The sequence below is a fragment of the Moschus berezovskii genome, chromosome 25 (genome assembly GCF_049115385.1).
Source record: "Moschus berezovskii isolate FMDL1 chromosome 25, NW_MosBer_1.0, whole genome shotgun sequence".
Classification (NCBI taxonomy): Eukaryota; Metazoa; Chordata; class Mammalia; order Artiodactyla; family Moschidae; genus Moschus; species Moschus berezovskii.
The window spans coordinates 5804656-5823300 of NC_142484.1; the positions used below are offsets into that span (position 1 = coordinate 5804656).

General features: G+C 59.2%; 2 protein-coding genes across 5 annotated transcripts; one reads left to right on the forward strand and one right to left on the reverse strand.

Moving 5' to 3' along the window:
- The first annotated feature begins 879 nt into the window (after positions 1-879).
- On the forward strand, positions 880-4345 carry PPP1CA (protein phosphatase 1 catalytic subunit alpha). Its single transcript, XM_055415397.2, has 7 exons — positions 880-1038; positions 1563-1694; positions 1841-2071; positions 2685-2789; positions 3384-3607; positions 3689-3823; positions 3903-4345. Exons 1-7 carry the CDS (start codon positions 984-986, stop codon positions 4011-4013), a joined length of 993 nt encoding a protein of 330 aa, XP_055271372.1. The 5' UTR covers positions 880-983; the 3' UTR covers positions 4014-4345.
- On the reverse strand, positions 4128-10325 carry RAD9A (RAD9 checkpoint clamp component A). 4 transcript variants are annotated; one of them, XM_055415394.2, is made up of 11 exons: positions 10156-10323; positions 10000-10070; positions 9391-9519; positions 8835-8949; positions 8648-8747; positions 6953-7062; positions 6725-6834; positions 6579-6643; positions 6347-6487; positions 5391-5607; positions 4128-5086 (listed from the first exon to the last, which is right to left on the reverse strand). In XM_055415394.2, the coding sequence occupies exons 1-11, from the start codon at positions 10187-10189 to the stop codon at positions 4991-4993; spliced, it is 1188 nt and encodes a 395-aa protein (XP_055271369.2). In that variant the 5' UTR covers positions 10190-10323; the 3' UTR covers positions 4128-4990. The 4 variants fall into 4 exon arrangements, with proteins under 4 accessions (XP_055271369.2, XP_055271370.2, XP_055271368.2 ...); XM_055415395.2 differs by having other exon boundaries at positions 9987-10070; positions 10156-10170; XM_055415393.2 differs by having other exon boundaries at positions 6579-6834; positions 10156-10325.
- Between the last annotated feature and the right edge of the window lie 8320 nt (positions 10326-18645).

The following is an 18645-nucleotide window of genomic DNA, read 5'->3' on the forward strand; positions in this document are numbered from 1 at the left end:
CTGCCCCAGTGGCCCTGAGCCATGGGCTCCTCCCACCACCCTGGTGGGCTGGGTGGGTGCAGGCCTGGGTTCTTGTGCTGGGTGTGATGTGGCCAGGGCCTGCCAGAGGTAGAGGCCACGCTGCCTCCAGATGTGAGGTCACTGGCAAATAAAATACTCAATTCAGGGTTCCAGTGAGTATTACGCTTTATTTAACGTTTCTTCTTTTGTTAATGCTTTCGACAAGTCAAACAGTAAGGCATTACTGCTCTACTCAAAATGCAAGGACGAGACATTAAAAAATAATAATAACAATGTAGCATGCACCGCAGGCAATGGGGACCAAAATGAGCTCGGAGTTCAGCGACAGGTGTCTGGGTCTGGTCAGCTGCCCGCAGGCCACAGGGACCCTAGAGGTAAGAGTTCCTCTGTCAATCTGAAGCCAACCCTTGCTATCTTTGAGCCTGTTTCCTTTCCTGCACTTCGTGGACTTAATCTGCACTCTCTGGGGAGACCCAGTGAGATATCAATGAGGTCACACCACCTTCCAGCCCGGGGCAGAAGTGGGAAGGACTATCGGGCCCTTGAATGAGAAAAACAACTTCACACTACTTCCGGCCCCACAGCCTCTGTGCAAGGGTGGGTAGCGCCTCAAGGGCGGAACTAGAATCGACCTCGCCCCGTGAAGCCCCGCCCCGTGTAGGCTCCGCCCCCGCAACCTGGTCCGCCCGAGCCCCGCCCCCTGGCCGAGGCCCCGCCTCCCGGGCCGCCGCGGGCCCCGGGCCTGGCGTCCAGCGGAGGCGCTAGAGCGCAGGGGCGGCGGGCGACCGGGCGGGCCGGGGCGGGGCCGGGCGCGGCGGGGCGGGGCGGGCGGCCGAGGAGGCGGGGCGGCGGGCCGAGGCGGGCCCGGGCGGGCGGAAGGAGCAGCAGGCCGGAAGGAGGCCGTGGGAGGGCGGGAGGCAGGACTGGGCCCGGAGGTGCTGGGCCAGAGCGGCGGCGCCGCCATGTCCGACAGCGAGAAGCTCAACCTGGACTCTATCATCGGACGCCTGCTGGAAGGTTGGCCGGGGCGGCGAGGGAGGTGGGCGCCCGCCGCGCCCTGGTCCCCTCCCCGGCCCGGAAGTGGCGCGCGGGTGGACCTGCCCCTCCCAGGGCCAGCTTCGACTGGGCGGGGACGGGCCGCGAGGTCCCGTGGCCACATCGTCCCCCCCACCTCTCCCCAGTCGCGGCGCGCTGGGAGGTCTGGGGTTGCTCCCCTTGCCAGAGCAGGACCGGGGGCGGGGGGCGGCGCGCAAGGATTGGCCTGGGCTCTTGGCTGAGGGAGAAACCCAAGAAGCCTAGTCCCCCAGGAAGGGGTCCTGTGCTATGAGGTTTTGGCTGGCCTCTGCGCACAGCAGCCCCCTCGCTAGCGCCTTGAGGGCAGTTGGGGGTCCCAGGAGGCTCAGCAGCAACAGCTGCCCCAGGGCAAGGCGGGGCCGGGAGGCCCAGGAGCCCCAACCCAGAAGTGCCTGTGGGGCCACCGATGACATTCACCCGCTTCTCGCCTGAGGAACCAGGGTCCTGACACCTCTTTCCGCCCCCAGTGCAGGGCTCCAGGCCTGGAAAGAATGTACAGCTGACGGAGAACGAGATTCGTGGTCTGTGCCTCAAGTCCCGGGAGATTTTCCTGAGCCAGCCCATTCTTCTGGAGCTGGAGGCACCCCTCAAGATCTGCGGTGCGCCCCCAGCCCAGGTCCCCGTGGCTTCCTGAAAGTGGCCTTGCCCCCCACCCCTCCCAAGTTCCTCCTCCCTTGGGCCCAACCCTGACCCTGGGTTCACGTTTAGGCTGCCCCTAGTGCTGACCTGGTTCCCTGGGTCACAGGTGACATTCACGGCCAGTACTATGACCTTCTGCGGCTGTTTGAGTACGGCGGCTTCCCTCCAGAGAGTAATTACCTGTTCTTGGGGGACTACGTGGACAGGGGCAAGCAGTCTTTGGAGACCATCTGCCTGCTGCTGGCCTATAAGATCAAGTACCCCGAGAACTTTTTCCTGCTCCGTGGGAACCACGAGTGTGCCAGCATCAACCGCATTTACGGCTTCTATGACGAGTGTGAGTGGGCGGGGCGTCTGGGGCTGCCCTGGTCCTGGGCTCTTCTTGCCCTTCAGTGCGACACTCGTGTTGACCTGCTGGCTGGGGTGTCAGCATCTGACACACACCTGCTAGGCTGAGCACCGTGTAGGGAGCACCAGCCCGTGCCGCCCTTCTAGAGCAGGTCCTGGCACTCAGGAGGGACCTGGCCAGTGGCTGCTGACTGAAGGGCTGCCAGGATTCTAAGGCAGGGCCTCACCTGCCGACACTCCCCTCCAGCGCATCCGGTACTTAAGCACTTAGGATGCCTGTCAGGACTGGACTCTGTTAGAAGCCAAGATGAACCAGACCCTGTCTCGACCCGGCCCTGCTCTTGTGCTGGGGGTGGGTGCCAACCTTGAGGTCGTGCCAGAAGTGGAACTCGGGTTCCTGTGGACTCGGCTGCTTTAGAATTCTGTCTGGGAGGCAGTGGGGTAGTAGGGGTAGGGGGCAGGGGTTCGGTTTCCTTTTTTGTCTTCGTTTTCCTCCTAGCTGTGTCTGAACAACACACAATGTGCCCTGGAAGGCCTGGAGACCCGGGCTGAGGGTGGAGCAGAGAGGCCCTCTGGTGAGCTGTCTCCTTCCCCCTGGGCAGGCAAGAGACGCTACAACATCAAACTGTGGAAGACCTTCACTGATTGCTTCAACTGCCTGCCCATTGCTGCCATCGTGGACGAGAAGATCTTCTGTTGCCATGGAGGTGAGCATGGCTCTGGGCGTGTGACTGCTTGGGAAGGATGAGCCTCCCAGGGTGAGCACCCCTGGGGACCTTGGGACAGAGGCGTCAGCTGGAAGATGTGTTCTCAGTCACCAGGAACAGCTCTCCCTGGAGTCCTGGTACGGGTAGGACTTCTTCCACGAAGTCTCCCCCGCGCTGCAGCATTAGGCTGCACCCACTATTGTGTTGGGCCTCGCCTTCTTGCGTGGAGTTTGCTCCTCCCGTTTCTCCAGGGATTCCCTGGTGGCTCAGATGGCAAAGAATCTGCCTGCAATGCAGGAGACCCAGGTTTGATCCCTGGGTTGGGACGATCCCCTGAAGAAAGGAATGGCTACCCGCTCTAGCTTTCTTGCCTGGACAGTCCATGGGGTTGCAAAGAGTTGGATATGACTGAGCGACTTTCTTCAGAGGGTTCTGTGCTCCTTGAAGGGACAGGGACTTGGAAGAGGCAAAAGGTGATGAGTTCTGCCCGTGTAGGCTCCCAGGAATCCTGGAGAGGGCGGAGAGGTAGGGGGCAGAGGCTGACTGGCAAAGGCTGCCTGGAGGAGGAGGTGACCTGCCCCCTGTGCCCTCCAGGCCTGTCCCCAGACCTACAGTCCATGGAACAGATCCGGCGTATCATGCGGCCCACAGACGTGCCTGACCAGGGCCTGCTCTGTGACCTGCTGTGGTCTGACCCTGACAAGGATGTGCAGGGCTGGGGCGAGAATGACCGCGGCGTCTCCTTTACCTTTGGAGCTGAGGTGGTTGCCAAGTTCCTGCACAAGCATGACCTGGACCTCATCTGCCGGGCACACCAGGTGGGCTGGCAGCCCCCATCTGGGTGAAAGCAGGGCTGGCAGCCAGCTCCTGCTGAACTCACTGCCTCCACCCTCGTCCAGGTAGTAGAAGATGGCTACGAGTTCTTTGCCAAGCGGCAGCTGGTGACACTCTTCTCAGCCCCCAACTACTGTGGCGAGTTTGACAACGCAGGTGCCATGATGAGTGTGGACGAGACACTCATGTGCTCCTTCCAGGTGGGGGTCGGGCCAGGGGTGGGCAGGCCCAGGGGCCTATGGCTCAGCCCCCTGAGCCTGACCAGTTTGTCTCTTCTAGATCCTCAAGCCCGCCGACAAGAACAAGGGGAAATATGGGCAGTTCAGTGGCCTGAACCCCGGAGGGCGGCCCATCACCCCACCCCGCAACTCCGCCAAAGCCAAGAAGTAGCCTCCATGTGCCCGCCCTCTGCCCCAGATGGTGGATTGTACAGAAATCACGTGGCTGCAGGGGGCTCAGGTTGGCCCCCCAGGCCCACCCATCACGGGGAACACGGAGGCTTGGTGTATTTTTCTTTTTTTATGAATCAATAGCAGCATCCAGTCCCCCAGGGCTCTTCCTGCTTGTACCTACAGCAGCTGCAAGCAGGATCCTGGGGCTAAGGCTGCAGCTCAGGGCAAAGCAGGGCCAGATTGGGGATCTCCAGCCTTGCTTGGCCTCAGGGCTGGCAGCCGGATCCTGGGGCAACCCATCTGGTCTCTTGAATAAAGGTCAAAGCTGGATTCTTGCCATAGTCTCTGTTTCCCTGTCCCAAACACTGGGCCTGGCAACCCTTCCGCCCAGAACCGCTTGGGAGGCTTGCTGGGCTTGGGGCCCCAGCCAGGAAAACCCCAGCCACATGCCCAGGTCCACAGGGACCCTTGGAATTTCCAAGCCAGGGCCAGAGAGTTCGGGGAAAGCAAGCAACACAGTGCATGCCAGTCACAGGGGATCCCAGTGGTGCGCTCACTATTTGAGGGAGGGACAGGTCTTGATTGGCAGAAGGTGGATCAGGAGCAGAAGCCCCACAATGATTTCTTTCTTCGGGAGGTGGGCTTAGAGAAGGCAGTCCCCCAGTTCTGGCCACAGGATTGGATTAAGAGGTGAGGGAACTCCCTGCAGAGGGCAGCTCAGCACGAAGACTGGGAGCAGCCATGCTGGATTGAGGGCTGAATGACTGAGGGTTCAATGAATGGTTGGGGGTTGAAGGGAAACACCGAGACTCAGGCCAGGCAAGGTCCCGGGGGAGGTGGCAGCACCAGTCAGCTCGGCTCCAGCAGGACACACCTCTATCACCCACCAAGGAGAGCAGACCTGCCCTGGCTGGCCTTGGGAGAGGGGTGGGGCAGGGCTTCATCTGGCCCAGTCTTCACAGTACGGGTCTCAGCTCAGCCTTCACCCTCACTGTCTTCAGCCAGCACAGGGCTGGGGCCCTGGGGAGAGTGTGCAGGGGCCAGGATGGAGCCAAAGAACAGCGAACGGAACTGGGGAGAGAACAGAGGAAGCCGAGTGAGCTCTGGAGGCTGCTCCCTCCCTCCACCTCCCATCCCAGCCTTTGCCTCCATGCTTAGTCGCTCGTGGTGTCTGATTCTTTGCAACCCCGTGGGCTATAGCCCACCAGGCTTCTCTTTGTCCATGGGGATTCTCCAGGCCAGAATACTGGAGTGGGCTGCCATGCCCTCCTCCAAGGGATCTTCCCCACCCAGGGACTGAACCCAGGTCTCCACATGGCTGGTGGATTCTTTCCATCAGAGCCACCAGGGAAGCCCCTCTGCCTCCTGCCCCTACCTTCTTAGGTGGGGGAGTCCCAGGCACTGTGCTGGGCTCCATGTCGTCATCCTCCTCCTCCGAGTGGGGGCTGGAGCTACAGGGGTGCTGAAGGCCAGGTGAAAGGGAGGTGGAGGGCAGTGCCCGGGAGCCCTCACTGCCCAGGGTGGTTTCCATGGCGATCATGTAAGAGTCCATGTCGTCAGCAGCAAAGTCATCCAGGTCTAGGTGGGGCGTGCTACAGGCAGAGACGGTATCAGCAGTGGGGGACAGAGTTAGGGCTCTGCCTCGAGGGCTCAGCCAGGCCCTGCAGGAGCCTAGTAACCATTGGTGACCTCTCGGTTTTATTACTTCCTGATTTGGTGGGAGGGGAAAGAATGGGGGTGGTGTTTTAAGTGGCTGCTTCCGGGAGGGGGTCGACTGAGAATCCTTTCATCAGAGTTCAGGTAGAGGCCTGAGGGAGGCATCCTGGGGGCCACTTCAGCTCGGCTGGGGGAGGAGAGCGGCAAGTCCAGTGAACTGGGCCACCTGGGGCCCAAGCCCCCATCTTCCCAGGGGACAGGAACTGGAGAGCACTGGGGCCCAGGGACATGCTGGGCGGACAGCCAGGCCAAACTTCCTCTGCTCAAACTACGCTGGGCCCATCCTCCCCAACCCACCTGCCCTTTCAGCCACCTGCTTCCCCCATCCCAGGCAGCCCCCTGACTCCTGGCAGCCCTTTTCCCTCCTTGGCTTGGGAGAAGGCCTCATCCAGAGAAGGAAGCCAGCCCGACCTTGGGGACACTTCCCTGGGTGGGGGGATCTCTGAGTACAGCTGACTGGTGAGGCTGAGCCTGCAGGGCTGCAAGCGGTAAGCACTGTAGGGGCTGGGGCGCGACAGGAAGTGGGGATGGGAGGTGTGCGGGGCGGGGGGTGCAGACTCTGGAAGCAGGTGGGCGGGTGGAGGTCTCACCTGTGCCAGAAGCCAAAGCTCTCACCTGTGCGCCGGAAGCCGGGGCTCTGGCCGCTGCGGCTCCTCTTGGGCATGCAGGGTCTGGGGGTGCGAGTCCAGCTCTGAGAGTGTGGCCAGGACAAAGTGGCCATCCAGCAGAGAGTCCTCGATGGCAAAGATGGCTGGCCTGGGCAAGTGACAGGTCCAGGCATGGTCAAGGCCCTTTGGCTTCTGGCACCCCAGAACCCTCCCCTCCCTATCCCAAGGCTGGGCCTTACCTGCCCGGGGCATCAAAGTGAATGCTGAGTGACAAGTTGGCTGACTCTGCGAAGCTCAGGAGCCCCTGGGAAGGGAGAAGCAGAGCATGGAGGCTGGGCAGGGAGGAGAGGTAGACGGGGCGGTGAGCACACGGCAGGAACCTCACCCGGAATTCCTTCAGGCAGAAAGTGATGGCCACCCCTTCCTGGGCCTGCAACTGCTGGAAATCCTCCTCTCCGATGCTCATCTCTGTCACCATGGCTTTGATGGCGCTGTCTGGGGGGGCGGCGACAGGAGGAAGCCGGGCTCTGCACCCACCCCCAGCCCATCTCTGCTCTCTGCGCCTCCCCACCCCGTCTCTGCTCTCTGCCCCAGGCCCCATCCATCCCCTCACCTGCCTCCTCCTCTTGGTAGCTACGCAGGATGACCCTGCGTCCACGGCCAATGCCCAGCGTCACTTCAGCCAGCGCAGGGGGGAAAGGCTGAACAGCCTCCACCAGGACCCTGTGAGGATGGCACAGCATCACACCCGAGGCTCGGTCCCGCCCAGTGGCTTTGCTCTCAGAGGACCCGAGGCGGGACAGCAAGGCACACCATCGTCCAAAGAGAACCAGGCCAGGCCTAGCATAGCCCCAGGGTGGAGCACGGGAGCAGCAGGACACAGTCCCTGCCTCATCCAAGGTTCCCAGGATGTTGTGGGAGAGCAGTCCTCTTGCAAGAGACGGGGGCAGTCAAGAACAGCCCCACAGAAGGCAGCAGGAAGTTCAGGCGGTTTGTGCTGAACCGAACCAGGCTGGTGGCACGTGCCCATCCAGGGTTGGGAGATCAGACCCACACTGTCCGCATTAACAGCGCCTTACAAAGAGTCCTCAGGTCCCTGTCTAGTAGAGACAGGCTAGTAAATAGTTATAGGTAAAATAACACCAGGAATTTACCTCAAGACAACTGGGACAGAAGCTGGTTATCTGCTTTTATATGAATTTGAAACTGTCCATAAGACAAAGAGAAACAATCCCTCATTTTAAAAGAAAGAAAAATCCTCAAAACCCAGACCACTAGGAAGAGAGGCTGCCCTTTAATGCAGCTTACCCCAGAAGGATGACCAAGTCAGAGAAAGGTGTCCTGGCCATGCTCTCAGAGCTGGACTCGCACCCCCAGACCCTGCGTGCCCAAGAGGAGCCGCAGCGGCCAGAGCCCCGGCTTCCGGTGCACAGGTGAGAGCTCCGCCCGCCCACCCGCTTCCAAGAATCTCCCTTGATTCCTTCTTTCTCTACCCAAAGGGATCCTGGGCAGGGCTATTTCAACAGAACTCAGAAAAACAAAGTCAGGGCTCAAAGGGACCTTTACAAGCTACCATGTCCTGTGGCTACCAAAAGCAAAGAAACATGAGACCCTGGGTTACTCGAGTGCAAGGGGCACCCTGCACGTGGGCAGGTGGGAGGGGACCCACTCCTTTCTGGTCTTCTCCAGGGACCTTGGCGTCTGCTGGGTTCCCCATCTCCCAGGCCCCGCGCGGCCCCTGTGACTGCCCAGAATGGCTCCTCTCCTACAGATGGTTATTCAGGCAGCCTCCAGAACCGTGACCTCCCTGTCCAGCCATGGCCTAAGGACCCCTCAGGGCTAGAACCCAGCCAGGTAGGAAGAGAGGCTGCCCTTTAATGAGGCTTACCCCAAAAGGATGATCAAGTCAGAGAAAGGTTACAAGTCCCAGAGCCACAAAAATTAACGGACCTTCAAAGGTGTTCAGGCCAGAGGAGACGTGAGGGCAAGCCGGAGACCTATTCTTTGAAAGAGGAGTCAGAGTGGGTCTGAGTGGTCAGAAAGCCAAGTCAGACTTTGAGGTGGAGAATACAGACTCAGGAGACAGAGAGGAACATGGGACAAGGGAACATCTGGCCCCTCCTCACTCCAGCCTCTGCCCTTAAGGGCCAGTCAGGGCCCTGAAAGCAAACTGGCTTGGATGAGCACTTCGAGGTTCACAGATACCCTGCAGGAAAAACAAAGGCGGTGCCTCCTTAAATTGACTCCTGAGGCTGAAAGAAGGAAGAGAAAAGCCTAGGGCTCAGCGTGCAATCAGGGGCGTGCTCACCTGGCTGGGGCACGGAGCACATGGGGACACAAGGCTGGGTCGAAGACGGCCTGCAGGGACTCGCAGTCCTGGAAGGACAGGTTGTGAGTCTTCCTCACCCCTGGACGGGCAGACAGGGTCTCAGCAGGCTCGCCAACCTCTAATCCCGCACCGCGAGGACCCCTGGGTCAGCCAGCTGCTCACTCACCATATTTGCAGTGCAGCTGAACTACCAGGCGGCTGCTCCTGTCATTCAAGGAAATGCAGCATTTCTCCACAGTCTTTTCCAGCATTGCCAGCGAGCGGAAGACAGACAGGAAGGACTAGGCGAGGGAAACACATCCGCTCAGCACTGCGCCTCCACCGGCTCTCACGTCCAGTCCCCCTGGGCTCTGGCCCATCATGGGCTCAGCACTGTCACACCAGGAAAGGACCACTCACACATGCAGATATCTGCACCCTTCCAGGCCTTCGTTCGTGCTGTTAGCCTGGTCTGGAATGCCTTCAAAAGACCTGCTTATCTTTCAAGGACCAACCTGAGAGTCATTTACTCCCTGCAGGTCCCTGGCAGATTCAGCTGCCCTCTCCATATGGCCCATTAGCCCCATGAATGTCTCTACTTGGTCCCGGCCCTGCGTTCTGCACCAGATTGCTCCGGTATACATCTCTCCTGCAGGCACCTGCTGTGTGCCCCAGAGCAAACTGCACTGCCAGGAGGGGTTCCTGGGGGGAGTGCCCTGCCACTGCTGAGGGACCCACCTCACCTTCATCAGGATCTTACAGCGCAGCTGGTCCTGCCCAGGGGTGGCCACCTGGTACTGCTGGAAGAAGAGTGGGGCAAAGAGGAAGCAGGCGTAGGCCGAGCGGGAGGAGTTCACGGTCCGGAGGGAGAGCTGGGGCCAGGAAAAGTGGGGAGAAAGATGTGGTCACCAGCTTTGCTGGGCCCAGCCCTCAAGCCAGCTTTGGCCCAGGTACCTGCCCCAACAGCTTCTGTTCTAGCATCACCTGCAGAGCCCGCCCTTTCCTTTCAGTCATCGGGGGTGTCCTCCATGAAACCTTCCCCGAGTCCCGAATGGGTCCAGCACCGCCGTTTCCACAGCAAGGGCGCAACGCAGCCTTCAGCACCCATGCCTTTTACCTAATCACCCCCATCCACCACCGGGCACTTTAGGGAGGGCAAGGGCTATCGATTCAGACACCGGCCTGGGAAGATGATAGGGCACAAAGGGACGCCCCAGCAACAGGGGAGGCCCCTGTTAAAACTCAACAAACGTGCCCACCAGGCAACCTGCCTGATGGGGGCAAGGCTCGAGCCCCGATCAGGGCTCCCTGTTGGGACTTTCACGCCACTCCCCCATACCCGGTCTCCTCACCCCGTCTTCCAGGGGCTCCAGGTAGAGTTCGTCCCCGATGCGTGACAGGGAGTGGACGGCCTTGCCGAGCACTGCGGGGAGGAGGAGAGAGGCAGGGGTTTGCGGGCGCCTCGGGCCGTCCCACGTGGCTCCAGCCCCCAGCCGGCCCCGACTCACCCTTCACGTTGCTGCCCGTGACCAGACACTTCATGCTTCCCCCAGTGACCGGGATGGGGCGGGTGGCGAGCCCCGGGCCGGACCCCAGCTCAACGATCCCTCCGGGTCCCTCCCGTGGCTCCGGGCGGCCGGGGGTTCCCTTCCCGCGCACCGCCCCCAGCAGCCCCGCCCCCGCCTCCTGATTGGGCCGCGGGCCGGCAGCTCCGTCACGTGAGAAAGACGCTCGCCCGCTGCGCCGTCACGTGACGGAGGCTGCGCCCTGGGCGGGCCCTGTCACGTGACCCGGGAGCGCCGGGTTCCTCTGTGTGGTCCAGGCTCGCTCTCGGCCCTCAGCGACCCTGGGAAGCTCGGCGGGTCAGCCGGCCCCACCGCGGCCGCGCGCCCTAACGCGAGGCGCTCAGAGGGTGTCGGGGAGCGAACAGTGGGCTCGGAGTCCGGAGATTGCGTTCGGGCCCGGCCCGGGTCACTAATTTAGTGCGGATTTCCTGGACGTCTGTCGGGCGTCGGGGGTTGCGTACGGGGTCGATGCAAGACCGTCTCACCCCGTCCGGGCGGGCCGGGGACGCGGACATAAGCAGCAGCTCCCAGCTCTGAAAAGATAGTAACGCACCTTGCTACATGATCCCGGGGTTTGAAGTGGCTGCTCGCCGTGGCTTCGACGATCCTTCTTTGATCCCAAAGAACGGAGGCTTCGACGGACGGAAATGGGTAGAAGGATTTGGCTGGCAGGAAAAGGCGAGAGTCAAGACTCAGCAGCGCGTGGGGCTTTTCCCTCCTTTGGGAGGGAGGTGCGTCTGTGAGAGGAGGGATGGGGGCTACTGAATGATGAGGGCCAGTGATGAAGAGCGCTGGAAACATGAGAATAGACTCCTGCGTCTCTGGCCGTTTGAAAAAGACCAAGGGAGGGTGCCAAAAGAGAGGCTAAGTCAATCCCTGGGTTGGGAAGATCCCCTGGAAGAGGAAACAGCAACCCACTCCAGTGTTCTTGCCCATAAAATCCCACAGACAGAGGAGTGTGGCAGGCTACAGTCCATGGGGTCGAAAAGGGTGGGACACGACTGAGCACGTACACAACAGTCAGCCGGTCAGGTCTTCCCGTCCTCCTCAGCCTTGTCCTCAAGTGTGTGAAGAGGAGGGCAAGTCATGGAGGGGCTCCTGGCCTCTGGTTTCCTGGTGTGCTTTGAGGGACCCTTGGGCACCCCTGCGTTCCTTTAGGGCCTTGCTCCTCTGGCACTGTCGCCAATGAGGAAGCCATGTTTGCAGGCCCCTTGCCCTCCTGCTCCTGGCCTGCATTCTGGACCCCACTTCCTCTCCTTACCCTCAGTTTTCCTCCCTCACCAGGTTTCCCTGGATTACTGGGGGAGATTATTTTTGCCTTTTAAGGGGTTCAGTGTAAATGGTACCACTTCTACCCAGGCATTTAGGTCAGTAAACTGGGACGCATCCTTGACTCCATCCTGACCCACCCCTTAAATACTACAGTCCTTGAGCAAGCCCTGAGTGCTCTGCCTCCCGAACAGATGGCAACGTGGTCCTCCTCTCCCATGTCCGTAGCCACCATTCTGGCTCAGGCCACCATCGTCTCTCACTGGAATGATGGTGGGAGCACTCTGAGTGGTTCCCTGCCGCACCAGTCCACTCTCCATGCAGCACCAACGTGACCTTCCTAAGATGTCAATCATGTCACACCTTTCCCCGGTTTAGATCCTGCTGCTGCTGCTGCTAAGTCACTTCAGTCGTGTTGGACTCTGTGCAGCCCCATAGATGGCAGCCCACCAGGCTCCCCTGTCCCTGGGATTCTCCAGGTTCTCCAGGCAAGAACACTGGAGTGGGTTGCCATTTCCTTCTCCAATGCATGAAAGTGAAAAGTGAAAGTGAAGTCACTCAGTCATATCCGACCATCAGCGACCCTATGGACTGCAGCCTTCCAGGCTCCTCCGTCCATGGGATTTTCCAGGCAAGAGTACTGGAGTGGGGTGCCATTGCCTTCTCCTTAGATCCTGCAGTGGTTTCCAACTACTGCACTTGCCATCAACTCTAAACCCCTTGGGAATTCCCTGAGGATTCACTGGTAAGGACTCTGAGCTTTCACTGCCAGGGGTGCAAGTTCAACCCCAGGTTAGGGAATGAAGCACGGCCTAAATAAATAAATAAGCTACCAAAAACTAAACCCCTTACCCTAAACCTGCAGGAAGGGACTAGCCCTGCCCATTTCTTCGCCTATCTCTGGCCTCCCTCTGCAGCTGGTCTGGCCCCATCCATTTCCTGAAGCAACCACATCCTTCTCCACCTTGGGCTCTCCGCATAAGCTCTTCCCACCACTTGGAATGTTCTTCCCCCCTTCTCACACGCAGGCACCTTCTCTTCCTAGGGCTCGGCTTCAGGTGCCCATCCTCAAATAGGCCTTTGCCTCCCTGTTCCAGGCCCCCTCCCCCCAGCTAATCCCCTGCTCTGAGTCATCCACCACACTTGGCACAGCTCAGCATTATTTCACACGTGTCTACTTCTGTACTGGCCCTAGTATGGCAGCCCAGTGAGGCCAGGACTGAGTCTGTTGTGTTTGTTACTGTGTTACCGTACCTCCCACAGGGCCCGGCCCTCAGCAGGTGATCAGTAAGTACACGTTCAGTGTGTGATCCATGTGAAACTGAATTGACTCCTGTTGCCTCTTAGCACAGTGCTGTGATTAAATAAAGAACATTTCCAAGCCCTGCCCACAGTCCTACCCTTCTGTGGATGATAGCTGTTACCCCACATTCTGTCCAGTCCACACCCCGCCCACAAATAACCTAGCATTTGTTATTTTCCTACTTACTTTGTTCCTCCTCCCTGGATCTCACCCTCTCTCTTTTTTATTCCAGTGAGAGTCAGCTGAGCTTTCATGGCTTCTCCAGCTGTGAGAAGCTTTCACTGCTTCCCCAGCCATTGCCTGAGCAGCCCAGTTGGAACAGGAGATAGATCCAACACTCCCTGAAAGGCAGGGAGGGGAGCTGTGACTCATCGAACAGCCGGGTCTTTGCTCCTGACTCTTACAGGGCTGTAGGGTCCTGTAGCCTCCAGGCTTTGGAGCAAGGTTCTGGGGAGAGGAAGTTGTCTAGCTGCTCATTTGTGTCTGACTCTTTGTGACCCCATGTACTGCAGCACGCCAGGCTTCCCTGTCCTTCACCATCCCCCAGAGTTTGCTCAAACTCATGTACATTGAGTCAGTGATGCCATCCAACCTTCTCATTCTCTGTTGCCCTCTTCTTTTGCCTTCAATTGTTCCCAGCATCAGGGTCTTTTCAAATGAGTTGACTTTTCACATCAGGTGGCCAAAATTTTGGAGCTTCAGCTTCAGCATCAGTCCTTCCAATGAATATTCAGGGTTGATTTCCTGTAGGATTGACTGGTTTGATCTCCTTGCTGTCCAAGGGACTCTCAAGAGTCTTCTGCAACTCCACAGTTCTAAAGCATCAATTCTTCAGTGCTCAGCCTTCTTTATGGTCCAGCTCTCACATCTGTACATGACTACTGGAAAAACCACAGCTTTGACTGTACGGAGGGAGAAGGAGACAGAAATGCTTTTGGACTACCAACGAGTCTTCCCTAAGCTGTGTGTGTAGGTGTGGGTGCACACCCACACCTGCCAAAGCCAGGAATCTCTTGACCCTTCTGAAGGGCTCAGACACCAGAAAGGAGCTTAGAGCTGGGAATCGGGAGTCTCTGGTCTGTTTCTGGTCTGTCCTCAGCACTGACTCTACTGTGACTTTGGGTGAGTCCCTCTCCTGTCTGCGACTGTACAATGTGGTTGGTGGCATGAGATGCCTCATCCCAACTTGATGTGCTGAGATCACAAGGGGCCCTCTGGGCCCTGAGCCCCTCTCATAGCCATCCCCGCTCTGGGGAAGAGCTGGAACTGGCAGGCCTGCTCCCCTAGGCTGTGGGGCTGGAAGGGAGCTCTCCCATTGGAGGTCAGGCAGCCTCCCCAGGATGGCAGTTGGTGTAGCCAAGAAGGCCTTCCAGGTCCAGAAGGGAGGAGGAGCAGGGGTCTCCAGCCCTGCTCACAGACGGCCTCAGGCAAGTCAAGACCCTTCTCTGAGTCTGTTTCCTCCTTGATAAAGTGAGCGGGTTGAATGAGATGCTGTCTCAAGAGCTTTTAAAACCCCACATTCTTAAAGTCTTCGCCATACCCCACATTAGAGGTGGCCTCCTGAAAGTACACAGTATGTGATTATGTGTGTGGGTGGGTGGGTGGATGTATCTCAGGATGGTGGATGTATCTCCATATGAAATGGAGGAAGGTGGTTACCATTTCAAACTTTTAAAAAAATAATTATCTGTCTGGAAATTTCAACCACTGCTTCTCACCCAACTTGTTAGATTTGAAATCGCAGAATCCTCAGAGCTCAGTAATTCATTCATCTAATACACATTAGGACTTTCGCTGGTGGTTTGATGGATGAGAATCCGCCTGCCAATGCAGGGGACATGGGTTCGATCCCTGGTCCAGGAAGAACCCACATTGTCGGGGGCAGCTAAGCCCTTCCACTGCGACTACTGGAGCCTGCTGGCCCTGGAACCCACACTCCCCAAGGGGAGCCACCAGAATGAGAAGCCCGCACTAACTAACGGTAGCCGCCGCCCATCGAAACCAGAGAAAGCCCTGGAACAGCAAGGAAGACCCAGCGCAACCATCAATAAATAATTTGTAAAACGTACATTTCTAACAGGGTCAATCTGAATACACACTAACAAACAAACGTGTTAGGCACACTTTTCTAGCCATGGGAAAGAGAGCCCAGGACAAAAATCCCTTCCAGAGGGCCTGATGCTGCCGAGGCTGGGCTGTGCACACACGGGAAATGGGCTGAGCGTGGTGGCGCTGGGGTTTCCCAGTGTGTGAGGGAGTTCTGAGCTGACGGGCACTGAGCTGGTGGGGCTCTGCTTGCCCACATGCGATGGGTTTGTGGCACACCGGGTGCCTCCAACCCTCGGAGGCAAGCCCAGCCTGGGCCTTTTTTGTTCCCTGGCATTTCTCCCAGCAACCAGAACAAACTTGGCACATAGCAATGGTTTAATAAACGTGGGTCGGATGACCGAAGAGTGTCGGATTCTGAAAGTCCCCCAGACTTGAAGCCACACTGTCTGTTGAGGTGGACCAGGGGGCTCTAGGCCCTTGTGTACCTGAGTCTGAATCCTGGCCTCATCACTTTCAGGTTCTATGCAAATGAACGCTTTTCTTTTATATTCTCTGAACCTCAGCTTTCTCATCTGTAAATTGGGGGAGGAACAGCTAACAGTCCCTATCTCAGAGTGCCGCGAAGATGAACTCTCTCAATGTTCATAAAGCCCTTCATTCGCACGGTCGGTGTTGCTGTTACTCTGGTCACTGTGTCCTGGCTTCTCTATCTTTGGAGTGGCCCCTCACGGTTTTCTGGGGTCGGGACCAGGGAGAGAATAAATCATCAACACAGATGAGGCCAGGGTGAATCCACACTAGGAACAGGGAGGGACTGCCCCCCACAGTAACTTTACAGAGGAAAGGTCTGGAGGCCAGGAACTGGAGAATGCTCAGAGGGAGAGCTTGAGCAGGAGTCAGCCAGCCCCGGGAAGAGGTGCAGGGTGGGGGCCGTGCGTCCTCTGCCCCCCTGTGGGAGAAGAGGAGCCCTCGTCATCTTAGCCAGCTGCTGGGGGCTGGCACTGCCAGGCTCCGAGCACAGCTGACACACCAGGTCCCTTCCATCTGCAGGGCTGGAGGTGAACGGGAGATGAGATGGAATTTTTTAAGGCCGCAGATGGGAAGGGGAAAGCTCAGGCTTGTTCACCAGAACCTGGCGTGCTGGAGTTACAGGGCCCCCTCGGAGCGCAAGTGAGGTAAGTTTAGGACAAATCAAAGGCAGCGTGCTTCCCCCAGCAGGGGAGGGCTCGATGGAACTCATTACCCCAAGATGTGGTCTCGGCTGGAAATAGAAATAGCTTCACAAAAGGTTTAGATAAATCTGTGGATGACAGCTCCATTCATGGGTTAGAAGGGAAGGAAGCTGTTTGGGGCCTGCTGGCCCGTGGAGAAGACATCAGGGAGACGACCTGGCCTCCCTAAGACCACCCCCGGGCCCCTTTTGGAGGCAGGCTTCGGGCCCCGGGGACCCAGGAGGCAGCGTCCGTATTCCTACAGCTTGGAACCCAGTCTGACTCCCAGGACCTTGCCTCAGTGTCCCCAACGCTTGCCGTCAGCTGTCTGGGGAGCCATGGGCACTGCCAGCTCTGGGAAAGCGGCCCGGCCTGGCTGTGCCCTCAGGGACCAGCAGAGGGAGACAGACACCGTGTCCAGTCCCTGCTTCCAGCTCAGAAACCAGGCTGCCCTGGGGAGGGCAAGTGGGCGCCCGAGGGTCCCAGGTGGGTGTCCAACACTGCGCTAGGCACCCAACGGAGAGGGGCCCCAGGAGCCATCGTCCCTGGCCAAGGTGGGCTTATTACAGTGCAGAGGGGAGGAGAGACTTCAGAGAGCTGAGGGCAGGGCAGGGAACAGACCACTCTTAAGGGCAGGGCGGCTCTGCAGCCATCTTCCCTCTGTCCTCGCAGACCCCAGCCCCTGGCGGACAGGGTGCGGGTCTCCATAGGACCCCGCTGTCCTGCAGGCACATATAGGAGGTGCTTCAGACAGCCTCGGGGGTGACTAGGCGCCAAAGACCTGAGCGCCAGCTCCTCCAGGCCTGGGAGCCTGTTCCAGGCCAAGTGCGATTCCCCAACCGCTTGGCTTTCCCCAGCCACCCTCAGTTTCCCTTGACATCTTCCTGACCTCTGACCCCTGTCTTCTGGGCACTAGAGCCCTTCTTGCACCTGTCCGAGCTCTTGAGCCCCAGTTTCATGGAACAAGTTTCGCCACGGTCAGCAGCTGAAGCGGATGTGTTCGGGGGGCTCTGCCGGGGACCATGAGGTGGGCCCCGGAAAGGGGTCTGTTGGGGCCAGGGAGGGGGGAGCCCCTCACAGACAGAAGGGGGCTGGCACCCAGCACGGCTTGGGGGCGGCGGGTGGCTCCCCTCATTGCCTCCGAGCTCACTGTGCCTGCGTCCATCTTCCAGCACGCTGACTGTCCGGGAGGCCGAGGCTGATGCTCAGCACCCGCTGGAGGAAAATTGAGCAGTGGCCCAGCTCTAGAACTTTCCAGGGTTCCGTGTCTGTGCCTGGTGTGGGGTGTCAGAGTGGGGGTGCTGGGGACAGGGCCCAGGAAGAAGGCCAAAGGGAAAGATCAGAAGGTGCCGGCAGATTAACATGGGGCTTGCAGGGGTCAGGGGTCAGGCAGCCTCATGACCAGAGTCGGGGGGACAGAGCGAGATGATGATACGTAGCAGTGCTGCGCGTTAAGTGCCGGAGGTTCGACTTACGTCAAGTACTGCATGGGCGCTAAGTCGCTTCCGCCGTGCGACCCCATGGACGGTAGCCTGCCAGGCTCCGTGGGACTCTCCAGGCAAGAATACTGGAGTGGGTTGCCGTGCCCAGTCAATTATCCCTTATTCTGAGGAGGATACCATTATCATCGCCCTGTTTCATGCAAGAGAAGACAGAGTGCAGAGAGCTGAGTGACTCGCCCACGGTCACACAGCTGGGGAAGGCAGCTCACGGCCGCGCTGGGATGGCCCGGAGGAGGTAGCAGCTGCCGGCTGTCCTCTGACCCCCCCGGGGGCCCCTGTGCAGCCCAGACAGTCTGGAGAAAGACTGAAGGAAGAAGGCTGGTGGGAGGGAGGGGACCGGCAGTGACTCAGCAGGGCAGGATAAGGATCTTCCAGCCCAGGGAGAGGTAACCCCACTCCTCTGCCAGGGGAGACGGAGTCACAGAGCCCGCGGCATGGGCTGGCCAGGGCAGTGGAGCATCCCGGAGAATGGCGGGGAAAGCTCCTGGCTGACTGATGGACGGAGGGGAGCAGCTGGGGGTGTCCCTTCTGCCCTCCTCACACATCCATCACCCTGACAGCCTTGCAGACGGGGGAGAGACCTCCCCCCAACCCCACCCCGCCCCATAGTGTAGGGCAGGCAGGAAGCAGCAGGGTTCCTCTCCTCTGCTAGGAGGCAGGGGGCTGGGGGCATGGTGTCTTCAGGAGGCCCAAGCTGGTCCAGGCGCGGGTAGGGGATACAGGGCAGGGCAGGGTCGTTGCTAAGGTAGGATTAGGCCTTTGGTCCTGGGGTTTCCGCCGACATCACAGCCAGCTCAGGGTGAGGCAGGGCCCTCTGGGCTCCTGCCCTTGGAGGAAAAGGGGAAGTGTATGCTGCCCTTCCTCCCCCTCCTGCCCTCTGTGGCCCCTGCACCCTGAGGGGCGCTCTGCCTGGGATGTTGCCGACTGCAGAGTCGGGCCCTCAGGAGGCACAGGGAAGCCCTTGTCCTGGTTCTGTGGACAGGCCGCCACCCGACTCCCAGCTCAGTGCTCATTCCATGGTTCTAACTCCATGCTCTGCTCATGGAATCTGCTGAAGGGACACAAGTGCTCCTGGCGAGCGCCTCTCACCGACCCAGGA

Bases quoted from the DNA above. Each gene is read 5' to 3' on its own strand.
- RAD9A (XM_055415393.2), bottom strand. From the start codon at position 10,189: ATGAAGTGTCTGGTCACGGGCAGCAACGTGAAGG. The intron at 10,071-10,155 runs GTGAGTCGGGGC...TCCTCCCCGCAG, and splicing joins CACGGGCAGCAACGTGAAGG to TGCTCGGCAAGGCCGTCCAC. The intron at 7,063-8,647 runs GTGAGCACGCCC...CCATCCTCACAG, and splicing joins GTGCTCCGTGCCCCAGCCAG to GGTCCTGGTGGAGGCTGTTC.
- PPP1CA (XM_055415397.2), top strand. From the start codon at position 984: ATGTCCGACAGCGAGAAGCTCAACCTGGACTCTATCATCGGACGCCTG. The intron at 1,039-1,562 runs GTTGGCCGGGGC...TTCCGCCCCCAG, and splicing joins CATCGGACGCCTGCTGGAAG to TGCAGGGCTCCAGGCCTGGA. The intron at 2,790-3,383 runs GTGAGCATGGCT...TGTGCCCTCCAG, and splicing joins GATCTTCTGTTGCCATGGAG to GCCTGTCCCCAGACCTACAG.